General features: G+C 34.5%; 1 protein-coding gene and 2 non-coding genes across 3 annotated transcripts; all 3 read right to left on the bottom strand.

Annotated features, from left to right (window-relative positions):
* Positions 1-2,003: 2,003 nt before the first annotated feature.
* Trnal-cag (transfer RNA leucine (anticodon CAG)) lies at positions 2,004-2,087 on the bottom strand. The gene has a single exon. It is a non-coding gene; the product is annotated as a tRNA-Leu (tRNA).
* A 791-nt stretch (positions 2,088-2,878) lies between these two features.
* On the bottom strand, positions 2,879-2,962 carry Trnal-cag (transfer RNA leucine (anticodon CAG)). The gene has a single exon. It is a non-coding gene; the product is annotated as a tRNA-Leu (tRNA).
* A 4,086-nt stretch (positions 2,963-7,048) lies between these two features.
* LOC144848138 (hypoxia-inducible factor 1-alpha inhibitor-like) lies at positions 7,049-13,020 on the bottom strand. The gene is made up of 9 exons (XM_078704833.1): positions 12,499-13,020; positions 12,038-12,101; positions 11,691-11,813; positions 11,437-11,486; positions 11,159-11,251; positions 10,530-10,712; positions 10,116-10,242; positions 9,727-9,798; positions 7,049-9,211 (listed from the first exon to the last, which is right to left on the bottom strand). Exons 1-9 carry the CDS (start codon positions 12,903-12,905, stop codon positions 9,014-9,016), a joined length of 1,317 nt encoding a protein of 438 aa, XP_078560959.1. The 5' UTR covers positions 12,906-13,020; the 3' UTR covers positions 7,049-9,013.
* Between the last annotated feature and the right edge of the window lie 857 nt (positions 13,021-13,877).

The following is a 13,877-nucleotide window of genomic DNA, read 5'->3' as shown; positions in this document are numbered from 1 at the left end:
GTGAGTTACAACCCTGGCTCCAGGTTAGGATTGAACCCAGGACCTTGGGATTTGAAGGCAAGAACCACCAAGCTACAGCTCCACTACATTGTTCACTGTATATTTTCTTTCATTTTATTCATTTCATCTTTTATTTCGGAAAAAATAATACAGAGTACAAAATTCCCCATAGCTCAAGAACAAATTAGCGGTGGTATACATCTTAACAACTAGTTAATTGACTTAAAACTGTGTAAGTTGCTCAGTTCCAGTTTTCCACGGAGGAACACATTTTGGAGCAACACCCAAAACTTGGATTTTCCAACATATTAAATCTTCATTTAAACACAATGATAAACAAAACAATGCCCTTAACTTATGTTCCAAAGGTTCATAAGTTCCTTTTCAGATTAATTGTGTGGTTATGTAGTTAGACCTATGCATATGAAATTATCGGTGCATCAGTTGCCTCAATTAGTGTTAATACAGTCAGATAGCGTACTGTTCAAACATCCTAAGTATCCATTAACACCAAGTATTCATGCGTGAATTTCGAGTGAAATTCGAGTGATCAATCATACTTGGTACCAATTAATATGACTACAAATAATCATTATTAAGTTAACGAGGTCCATTGATAATCTTCTCGAGACAAGGTGTTTAACTTTTAGGTATAGGCCTATATAAACATTACTTATTTTTACATGAATAATACACTCGTGTCACACTAGAGACAATACTATAAAAACACTGTTACTTCTTCTAACTATAAATTTCAAATTAAATATTGACCAATACTATACATTGTATCGAGATCATTATTTAGACACGACTGAAAAATTGCTGTGTTCTCTAGAAAGTTGGAATAGGCCTACTACTGCTGTGCGTATTTACAGATCACAGATATTGATATTTTAGAGATCTGATACAGATATCATACAGATACACAGACCACGGAGTCCATGGTTCAACCCTTCTGTCTGACCATCCGGTAAATTCCTGTTTGTACATTCAACAAATATAACTGATAAAATAAAATTGTTGTTCTGCACTATAAATAGAATCAGATTGGTACAGAACTACAACGGGATAGAAAAGTTGAGGTTGCATCAGATGTGCCTAAAATAAATACTGTTTAAGAATACCATAGCAGTGAATAACACCATACCATGGTGAATAATACCATACTATGGTGAATAATACCATACTATGGTGAATAATACTATACTATGGTGAATAATACCATACCAGTGAATAACACCATACCATGGTGAATAATACCATACTATGGTGAATAATACCATACTATGGTGAATAATACCATACTATGGTGAATAATACCATACTATGGGGAATAATACCATACCATGGGGAATAATACCATACTATGGTGAATAATACCATACTATGGTGAATAATACCATACTATGGTGAATAATACCATACTATGGTGAATAATACCGTACCATGGGGAATAATACCATACTATGGTGAATAATACCATACTATGGTGAATAATACCATACTATGGTGAATAATACCATACCATGGTGAATAATACCATACTATGGTAAATAATACCATACTATGGTGAATAATACCATACCATGGGGAATAACACCATAATTGATTAATGTGTAATTAGCAAAACTCAATGAAAACATCCTGAATAGGCTTATATAGCCAAAATGCCTATATGACCTGTGAACGTATTTATAATAATGACTTAGATTTTAAAATCCTTGTTTTAAGTCAAATATAATGTGAAATAACGTACATAAAGGTTAATGTGAGAAGTGGGATTCGAACCCACGCCTACGAGAGTAGACTGCGACCTTAGACCACTCGGCCATCCTGTCTATATGTCCAAATTGTTTGTGTTGTGAGGCTAATATATGGCAAGGCCTATGAACTGTGAACGTAAATTGATTCAGGTGGATATTTATAATAAAGACTTTAATTTTAAAATCCTTGTTTTAAGTCCAATATAATATGTAAAATAACATAAAACACGAAAAGAGTAATGTCAGAAGTGGGATTCGAACCCACGCCTACGAGAGTAGACTGCGACCTGAACGCAGCGCCTTAGACCACTCGGCCATCCTGACTATATATCCAATTTTTTTGTTTTGTGAGGCTAATATATGGCAAGGCCTATATGAACTGTGAACGCAAATTGATTCAGGTGGATATTTATAATAAAGACTTTAATTTTAAAATCCTTGTTTTAAGTCCAATATAATATGTAAAATAACGTAAAATACGTAAAGAATAATGTCAGAAGTGGGATTCGAACCCACGTCTACAAGAGTAGACCGCTCGGCCATCCTGACCACACGCTTATTATTTTTGTGCGGAAATACATCACCATGGAAAAGCCTAAATGTTTAAAAAGTGTAAACTGAACAAATTAAACATTTTTATTAGAAATTTGAGGTTGTATCAGATGTGCCTAAATAAATACTGTTCAGGAATACCATACCAGTGCATAATACCTTACCGCTCGGCCATCCTGACTTAAATGTAAAACAGTTTTTGTGAGGACACTCAGATGGTAAAGCTTACGAACTCTGAATGGAATAAATGATTCAGATGGCTGCCTATGATAAATATTTCTTATATTAGATAGATATTGTCCCCCTGAAGAATAATTGTTTACATTTTTTTAATATGCCATTTTAATGTCACACAATAGTTATCCACTTTGAACAAAAATTGAATCGAACAAAAATTATTTACCTGAAAAACTGTAATTTAAAGCAAAACATAGTCAAATTGGCTGCCAGTCAATGAGTTTATTTTGTCATTTTATATGAAAGTCTGATTTAATTAATCTTCATTTTTCATGTTTTTTGGGGACAATACAATATCCTGTTTAAGTAAAATAGGAAAAGAGTAATGTCAGAAGTGGGATTCGAACCCACGCCTACAAGAGTAGACTGCGACCTGAACGCAGCGCCTTAGACCACTCGGCCATCCTGACTACATGTTAAAGTATGCTGGGAGAAAACATCATTGTAATAGGACTATGGACTGTAAACATTAATTGTTTATTGTTTAAAGATGTTTTAAGTATACACCAATAGGCCATCCTGACTATATTGATGACGAAAACGAATGATACTGCCGGTCACAAAAAGTGAGCAGAATTGACTGAAAAATCTACAAAACATGGCTTTATTTCGCATACCGTTATTTGATTTCAATCTGTCCAGCGGTAGTCAAACGCATTTAAAGTTCCATCGCGTGTTAAATGCGTGCGACACGCGAACATCAGCTAATCACCATCTCTATATAAAACATGAGACAGCAAAATGTGTGACCTGATTAGTTTTAAATACAAATACACGCGATATCATTCTCATCGTGTCATGTTTTTTTGCATAACTGGTAGCCCCATTACTTTGACCTCGACCAACTCATCACGATCAATCGAAACTGATAATTAATAATGCACATAACTTAAAACCGACAAAGTGGATGAGTCGAAAGAAGATAAAAACACAATTTATTAACTTCGCAATAAATTAACGGCCTTTGTGTTTCATATTTAATTGCTTTTATATTTCAATTTGTTATGATTTAACTTTTTAAATTAAACTTTAAAGCATACGCATATTACATCGACCATTAATCATCTTTTTTCAAATACTCGTTTCATTTTTCTTTTACTTGTTCCATTCAATATAAAACACACAATGGAGAAACAGTAACACATTACTTCTATTAAAGCATGCCTACCGTAGTTGTTCAAAAAGTAAGTATTTTTTACTGCGCACAACGGAGAGACACGTAATTTGCGTGCGCGTAAAACACATTCGTCATTTATCAATTACATTTTAAAGAAATCACTGGATAGTTTGTGTTTCTTTCAGCTGTGTTCAATTATCCATGTATTTTGTCAGTTAAGCTTGTTTTTTCTTCTTTTTCTTTTGGATTGAAAAACCTGCTTAATACTTTGTGGATGTATTCGACTATTATATTCATTTTTTAAGAGCAAACTCGAAAACAAACAAAGAAAATCTCGTGAATTATAGGGTTACTGGTCAAACCAAGAGCTTAACATTATAATTATTGATTTTTATTTAGTTCTGAAACATGGAATCGTGGTCAATGCATATCATAGTGTTGCTTATATTTATCGCATTTAACTGCAACTCAGAAGGTAATTTATTGTTTTTTATTACATTTTTCATTGTGTATTTTGGATACCTACGGTTTTCTTTATTTGTGCCCATAAATGTCTCGATATAAATGAGTATATAAAATTACGGACATCTGCCTAAAATAACTGGTAAAGCCTTGTTTACATCATCAAACTTGATGTGACCAAAACAAATGTGAAGTGCCCATATAAGGGCATGATGACGTCATATCACTACATGTTTGGGCATACCACTGCCATATTTGGGCACATCACAATTTTTTTGTCACATTAGTTTGATAGTGTAGACAGAGCTTAAGAGTCAATCCCACTTTGAATGTTCCTATTTTTTCACATTGTATATCAAAACGCATAACATATCGTCAAAACAGTGACTATATTCATGTCAAATCATATACAAAAACGGTGGATGACATGGGTAGGAGCATTTGAGTATGACAGCCTGACTTGCTTATTTACGCATTGAAAATTGAATTCTGTAAATTGGAAATCATCTCACATGTTAAATGGATGTTGACAGGTATAAGCAAACCACGAAATGTGACAATAAAAACAATTGACCTGAACAGTACTGTATCATGGCTGCCTCCTGAGGATATTGACAATATGACAGATGTGACGTATTCGGTAGAATCCGGGGAATATTATAACAGGTATATTATCTATGTATTTTTATAGGCCTACTTGTTACCTTTTTTATAATTTGAACTTTTAAAAATAATTAATCTGCTCTTTTACCATTCTTGGCGTAGATTTGTTTGCCTCTTGGACAAATTAAATAAATAATTAAATAAGCAGTTTATGGAACACCTCTAATAAGGGGACACTTTCTCGTAAACAGAACGGGTAGTGGAAATAATATATAGATTCCAACACTGCTAACCACTAACCAGGGGGCATCCTTTATTAAGGAGACACTTGACAGGGTTCCGAAAGTGTCTCCTTAATAGAGGTTGTATTATCATTGTTTAAGTTGGAAACCAGTAAGTGAGTGTCAAAATATACGTCAGCTTCTGTGTCACATTGGAGTCTTTGGGACAGTCGAGTATTCTCGTAGTAGGTCTATACAAGACGGGTATGTTAAAGTTACGGCTTACGCACGAGGCAACGAAAGTGAGTCAAGTATAGCAACACAAGATATTTTGGCAGAAGGTACGGTACTTTTTAGCTTGGAGCTTTCGACTGACGTATAATAAGCAATAAGCATTTCCTAGAATTGGTCGCTGATTTTCTAAAAAAGAATTTCTGCGTACTAGTATAGAATTCAGACATTCAACCTGATCTGAAATCATGACATGGTTACTAGTAGTTGAATGCATTTATATTTTCCAAAATGTCCTATTAGGAAGTCTTAATTAATTGATCATCTAATGATTATCACTTATAGTTCTAGTAAAACGATTACATTTTTTGGTAGCTTTAATGGGACCACTAGAAATCCTGATCAACTCCAAAGGAAGTACGAACATATCTGGTGAAATTGTGTATCCGCTGACACCTTACATCAAGGAAAACAGTAAAGAGCGTATGAGGATGAATGACCCGGATATAAATATGTACGGGATCACATCCTACCTATTTCTAAACAGGTCAAAGCAAACAGAAGACACAGAGGTAAATACGCCGTTTATAAATGAAAGTATGTAACAGGAAAGCTCTGTCTACAGTATCAAACTAGTTTGACCAAAAAAATATGATGTGCCCAAATATGGTAGTGATATGCCCAAATAATGGTAGTGATATTACATCATCATGTCCATATATGGGCACATCACATTTTTTGTCACATAAAGTTAGAAAGTGTAGACAGAGCTTTAGACAAAATCGCTAAGCTATAGAAATTTATTACGCAACATTGTTAATCATTGAAATTTAATTAGCCAACATAAAATATAAATATCAGCGTAATTAGCAGATACATTGATTTTAAATGTAAAAATGTCAGGATTGTTACTAATAGCAACATTGAGTTCAAAAAGGAAATCGGAATTAAATATAAGTATCAGAATTCGCAATTTCTAAACCGCCCGGTGATATACTGAAACTCATAGATATACGATAAAGATAAGGAAATCTATAAGGATGAGAAAAGGCTGCTTTAACCGAGATTCGAACTCGGAACCTTCTGCTTGTATAACAGATACGTACGTTAGAATGTAAATACTCCACTGATTTCGTTATCATTCATAGGTGCTAAAACATGGAAAGTCAATATTTAAATTCGACGACCTGATACCTGACACAACATACCTGGTGGAGGCTTACTCTACGTATGGCGGGTATAATCAGAAACAAACCAGTAGCAAAGTGATAACAGTTACAACTACAGGTTAATAATGCAGTTCTTCTTCAAATTAAAGTCTCTTTAAACTTCTACCTCATTTGTAGCAAACATGAGTAATTTAACTGGCTTTTTATGTTAATGCCATGTTAATAATAAGACCTGTAGTAGCAGCCAATTATCGTATGTGTAGCGACAATAGATATCCTGCAGGATCGTGTCTGTTGACGGCAACATGGCCATATAACTACTACCCTACTCCTAAATATTGTCTCTCAACTCCTAACCCTCTAAACTTCGCTCCGTTCTCCAGCACCTTGGAGCTCCCATATGAGAGCTCATCGGAACAGAATTCAAACGACCACGCTGAGATTCGAACCAAGGTTTGTTGATGGTAAAGGTGAACCACTAACTTCCGAGTGGCAGTAAAGCGTTGCCAATGTTGCTGTCAGAACTCGATACTGCATGATTGTCGCTACTAGCGGGTGGTTGCATGTTCGAATTATGTGAATTTTAAATTTGTCATTATCTGATTAATAGACAATAAAGATTGTTCTTAAATTGACAATATGTATTGTTTTATTGCTTATACATACATATATAGAATAAACTAGATTAATTAAAAATAGACAAACAAACGTACAAACATCAAGAAAACATTTTAATTCCAGAACAAGCAATAAGTAATACAACAAAACCAACAAGATATTTGGATAAGGTCATCTACATTATCTTTGCTGTGTTAGCCGTGTCTTTACTTGTCGGTACGGTAAGCCGCTGGTGTCGCAAGAAATGGCAAGAAGATCAAATCATATCGCAAAACGTTGCAGAAAAGGTACACCTCTTACATTGAATTACAATTCTCAATACTCAGTACTGACATACCATAATACATACATTAGGAATTGACGCAATTACGACACGATACAAACAAAAGCTTCCGTTACGTTTACGTCAACTTGACTACAAAGAGGAAGTATTGTATGTAAATTCAGAATATATGACAGTAAAAGTGGGACGAGCCCACGAAAGACGAACATTGTGGATAACGATTATTAAAGTTTACCTTTATTGATAATGTTTACTACTGACAAATTACGACAAATACCATTCTGAATGCTGAATTAAGTAGTATAGATAGCGTAATGTACTTAATAGTGCACTTTCCTATATTATGATTTGTTTCAGCGGTTTCAATGGTTACAGTACCAATGGCTTAGTGCTCTATTTCTTAACATGGAATAAAATTTAATGATGATGATGATGATGACGATGATGATGATGGAGTTGATGATAAATAAGATGATGATGAAGATGGTGTTGATGATAAATAGATGATGATGACGAGGACGATGATGATGATGGTGTTAGTGATAAATAAAATGATGACGACGATGATGATAATGATGGTGGTGATGATGATGATGATGATAAATATGATGATGATAAAGATGATGATTGTTATAAAGGATTATAAAAAATGTTTTATTGACTTACATTGAGATTGGGTTAAGACAGAAAGGAATTGATAAACAATACATATGCACATACAATGTTTACTAGATTATGATTAAGGTATATAAAATGTTTGAAAGAGTTTAAAACGCACACTATCAAACTTTTGTAAACGTTATTACAGACACAGAAAATAACTAGAGTTAAAAAAGCATGTGTTTTGTTCTTTTATTTATGCATGTATACAGCTGTTAGCATGGAAAGCAAAATATGGCAAGGAAGACTCATACACAATAGCTCCGAGAGAAAAGGAGATATTTGACGAGTTGAGAACACGGCCTAGTTTGCCGGAGTTACCGTTACAGCCAAAGTCAACGGCAGATACGCCATCCACAACAACTGGTGTTTCAAGTGCAGTGTCGTACTCTCCGGTATCTTTCTCACACTCACCGTCATCTTCCCCAGAAGTGTCGTCTGCGCCACAAAGACGGTCAAGTGCGTCACAAATATCGTCACAAATACTATCATCGTCACAGGTATCGCCGTCATCTGTACTAACTAAGTCTAAAATATCCCCAACTGCGGCGTCACAAGTGTCAATTGCGTCAAATATACTATCGGCAGACGATACAGCTGGTTATACATACGCAACAATCAGGATACCTGCTAGCCCTATTGTCAAAACATTGCAAAATCCATGTCAAGATACTAAGCATAGCCCTAACTATTCATCTGACTACATAAAATGGGGCTCACCAATGCAACAGAAAAAGATATCGATAACTACAGTTGTAGATGTATCTTGTTTTGGATATGTGCCCAATATACAACATTTAGCATAGACAGCGTTTTATATGTATTTCTAATTTAAGATGGGGAATGTTAGGGCATTGAAAATTGATTATTTATATTTTTTAAATATCTCTAAAATTAGGTTGACAATTGCCGTTGTGTTATTATCAGTCGTCTTTCTTTCAACATTTAATTTTTTTCGACAAATACTAAAAATAGTTTTTTATGTTATAGATAGGGGAAATAATACAATTGTTTCCCAGAAAGTACTGTATTTCAATTTCGAAAAATAAATACTTGTCTTGTAGTTCTTCGACTCATTTTTCACTCAAAATAAGTTGTTAAAGTTCATCCTTCATTTTCTCATGTTCTTTAACTTGCTCTTCAAATAATATACTTTCATCTTGTTTATGTTCATCTTCTTCAAATTCGTTCTTCATATTCTCATGTTCCTTCCATTCCTCTTCATGTCTGATACGTTCATATTCTTGTACTTTGATGGTAAACTCTCCTAAAATGACTGAAATCTCCTGCCACACCTATAAAGACCATAATAGGCACAAATTGTAGATTTTACTTTTTTAGATAAACTTTTTCATCAAGTAATTATAGTCTTTTAGTACGATTTAAGTTGGATAAAATGCGACGAAGTAAGTATCGAAGACCAAAGGACTGTTACGAGTTCCTATCTTGACAAGGCGAGCTCAGTGTCCTGTTGTTAGATTGTCTTAGTTATAAAGACCAGCAATTGATAATTATGGTACTTAGTACGGTGATTGCTTTTAGCTGAAACTAACTTAACCTAAACTTAAACAATGAGCGTTTGTATACATCGTCAGATCCAAAACCCAGAACTACCATTTTGTAGACTGTACATTTGTTTTGTTTTTATCACAAATGTATCTACTGCTCTCTTGGGGTATCAAAATGATCGGAATGGTACAAGAAATGTTTTTAACTATATTTGAAAAAAACCTGGGGCGGGTAGATATCCTTCCTATTTCTCAATATAATATCATCATCATAATATCATAACAAATGTCAAGTTACTTACACTTTCTTCCAAACTTGACACTTCCTCAAAATCGATGATGTCATCGTAGTTATCGTCAAGATGTAAGAACAACTGTTGGAATAAAACAATGTGTACATACATTAATCTACTGGTCTAACGTTTTCTGTCACCGCTCCGCACATCTGGAACATAATTCCTGTTGCCTTTGCGAGAAACGAAGTCGGCACCTCTATTTAAATGTAATCTTAAGACTTTTCTTCGTATCAACATAATTTAAATATTGTAGGTGCTCTGTTCTTGGTAGGGCGCCATACAAAATAAATAGAATACAATAGAATTGTGTGTACCCAAGAAATGTCCTATAGTGAGAATGTAAATTAAAAATTCTTTCTTAACTATTGAGGTTTAAATAAGAATTGTTAGCGTACCTCTTCTGACATCGTGAAAAATATTTCTCTTCCCGTCTCATCGGGAGGTGGTTTAAAGATCGATACTTTAAAATCGTCATACTCCATTGGACCATCATAGTTTCTAGTTACCGATAACACGTGGTCCCTGAATGAAAACTCATTGGTTAGTTTATGCATGGGCATCCATAGTTGAGTGTAACTATATATGGTATGTTGTACATTTGTTAAGGATAATGACTGCTATATGCCAATAGTCAGAAGGTCCGGGGTCGTCGAAAAGCAACTTGATTAGGCCAACATCATAGAAAGGGTAAACGATGATATGAGTTTGTGGTACACCGTGTACCGGTATTGTTCGTTACTTTACTTAATATTATTATATTATTTTCGGCAAACAAACCATAAAAAATGACTCCCTGCAAAGAAAATTACCTAATTAAATCCAATTCGTCAAACGTATTATCCATTCCCGCCAGCGTGAATTTATCGAACGTTTTAAGTTCTTCTGGTGGAATATCCAAACATTGACCAAAGTTTTGTTTCTTCATTGTATAATGTTTCCACCATACGTTAACTGCGATGTTTCTTTCTTGAGAAGAACGTACCTGATGAAACCTATAAATAGATGGTAGGTTCCTAATCAGTGGCAAACTCAACTTCAGACAGTATAGTATATATCTGACCATGATTGTTTTAACACCGTGGATGGATACTTCAGGCAGGACATTTAAATGATGATTTAAATGATTTAATCATTTTAGTTGTGTAGGTATTATTAGGTAGTTTCTTTTGCTTTGTATTGGGCCCTCTGGCAGAACAGTTTTTTTTACTGAAGAGGTTACCCAATATAAAGAATAAATAAATAAAAATATTGGAAGTTACAGTACTTAATACACCTAGACTCGTATTTAGATGACTGTCAATAGTCAGTTATAATCTATCTAGCGACAGCTGCAGAATCGGTGCATGGGACAGTACAGTCAGTCAATGCCTACTGATGCTATTACTTCACAATCAATGACAATCTCGAAGTAGTTTTTTAGGATTACCTTGTTACTTACCATCGATATGGGATGAACAAACAATCACCTGGATGTAAATCAACGTGATAGTATTCAACTTCAAGAAGACCAGGATACTTATCAAAGTCAACACTTAAAAATAAAGTACGGTACTTTATATTACATGATTGACAATGTACATGTAGTATGAATTATTAATATACGAGTCAGTGTTTAGAAGACTTTTTCACTACTAATAGGTCGATTTAGTTTTTTTAGTCTACCTCACTCAATTTAGGTATTAGTAGTAATAGTAATTATTTATTTCAAAATCTTACCTGTCTACGTCTACCCCACAATAGTTTTCAGAAGGATGGTCTAAAGACACCTGTAGAGAAATCAAATAATTACAATTTTAATTTGCAGGAAAAACAATTTACAGGAATGGCAAAACATATACGCTATTAGGAAAATGAGACAATAAGCATTAAACGTATATTTTGTTTAGAAGAACAAAATTAAACGTCCTTTGAAGATGAAAATATAACATTAAACGTCACTTAAACAGTTCAGAATATGTTTGTCTACTTACTTTATCTGAATATTTTCTATCAATGAGTACTACATGCTTATGGCCTGATAACACACAGTTTATGTTATCCATTGAATCAATATGCAGAACCGACGATGTACCACCACTACTAAACCACATCAACTAAAGTTTAAAAATAATGTTTAAATCTAGAAAATGTCAATTGTGTCCACGGTGCAGAAGCGTGTCAATGTGCAGGGGACTAACAACAAATGTTACTTTTTGTATTAGGCTTACTCTTTCTTCGATATTGGAAAATCTGTACATAAAAATCGAACAGGAAACTAGAATTATGGTAAATCATCAATTGTTTAATAATTAGTAATATTAGCAGGTTAAAACATTACCGATATTGCTATACTATCACTCATCACGTGACACTGAAGAGGTGCAGGTACAATCACATCTTTCCTAAGGTAAGACAAAAATATTATGTTTATAATAAGCGCTAAAACAGTTTCTTCAAGGATATTAATAGACTTTTACAAAATTTAGCTGAATTTTTAATAACTTTCTGTTCTACATGAATGTTTTTACTGTGCTTGATCGGATAATCAATGTAAGCGGGTATTTCCAAATACTGTAGGCCTACTGGAAAAGGCCTATTGTTCTAGTAGTTCTATGCATGGATTCAATGAGGAATTTCTATTGTTATTATGAATAATGGTCGAGTTATTGCAATAAATATCGTCTTAACTAAATTTCCTAATTTGTAGTATGGCTCTAATTTCTATATATGCCTACTATGTGATTAATAGTAGAAATGACTCTTTTTTTAACTAGAGATAGGAAACAACATGTAATTTACTTTAGCGTTTCTGGAATATCTTGTACCATATACATTTGTTCTTTCTGATACCTTGACAAGAATTCGTCAAATGTGAGCCCTTCAGCGATGCCATTTTGCCTGTCCTCTTTCTTCTCCCTCTCCACAGTAACAATCATTTCATTGTCAACATGTTGCCTCAAATATTCGTCTGTCCATAGCCTAAAAGCAGGCGATTTTACTCCGACTCCTCTTGCAACTAAAGGTTTAGATGGCAATCCGAAGTTGTTAAAAAATTCACTAGCCCTGGGCCAGTCATTTACGTCAGTAACAGTCAGATTCGGTCCTCGTTGACCTAGAAGTTCACCGGTTGTAGTATAAACTATGATTATAGTAAGTAATAGTACCTGGTAACAACATGTATTTAGTGGCACACATGATGGTAACATACTTAACACAGTTATACCACTAGTATTAGTACATAGTCTCAAATTTCCTCCCGGAAATAATTATGGTTTATTTATAAGTGTAGTAAAAGCTGGTACAATATTGTCATATCTTGGTTCAATGATTTTGAGTGTTTGTTTGAATGAGGAAGTATTAGAAGCCTTGTGAACCACTGAAGCATAACAGGGAAAACAATGTAGACCATGGATTAAAGAATAGAAGGATATGCATCGACGTGAGATCAAGGGTTCCTTGACTCTCGCCGACAGACCGCGGACCGCCCACAATGTTACAGTTTAATTAACCGCATGGTAACAACGAAACGGTCGCGTGCCTAATATATTGTTTACTGCACATGTGCAACGACATTTAACCTTGTTGGCTACGCTTCTTTCGCGCGTTCTTTGGTTTCCGGTCCTTCATAGAAACTTTACTGCTACCACATAGCCTACAAATCGTTTGCAGACACAACTGGTGATTGCTCATTTTCTATCTAGAAAATAGAAAATATTGTTGCACTGTATGTATTCATACATATTTGAACAGTATAATCAGTGGCGTAACGGCTATGTGCGCTCACTGGCTAAACCAATGGGCCCTGAAGCTTGGGGCCCATGAGCAGTGCCCAGATGAACAGGCATAAAATATTTCAAAAATGCTAAAAACGTCCCAGACCTCGATCTTTGAAACTTGGAGGGCCACTTAGGTTTCCTAAACAAGTGACTTCAGGCCTCTGCCTCACGCCACTGAGTATAACTATGATGTTTATTGAAAACAGTTATTAAATTACATTGTATGTTATTGTGAAGACCCTAGTGTAGGCCTACTTCATCAATATACCAGATAAAAACAATACTATATTGTTATTGGCTTAGAATTGTAGATGCTATAATTGTAATTAGTATAGGTTTCTGCCGCGATTGATCTTCGCTAATGTTTTTATGACATTAAAGTAGCATTTTATGACCTGTAGT

Source organism: Antedon bifida, chromosome 7 (assembly GCF_963402885.1).
Source record: "Antedon bifida chromosome 7, ecAntBifi1.1, whole genome shotgun sequence".
Taxonomy (NCBI): Eukaryota; Metazoa; Echinodermata; class Crinoidea; order Comatulida; family Antedonidae; genus Antedon; species Antedon bifida.
The sequence above is the reverse complement of the archived record's forward strand: the minus strand, read 5'-3'. Positions and strand labels throughout refer to the sequence as shown.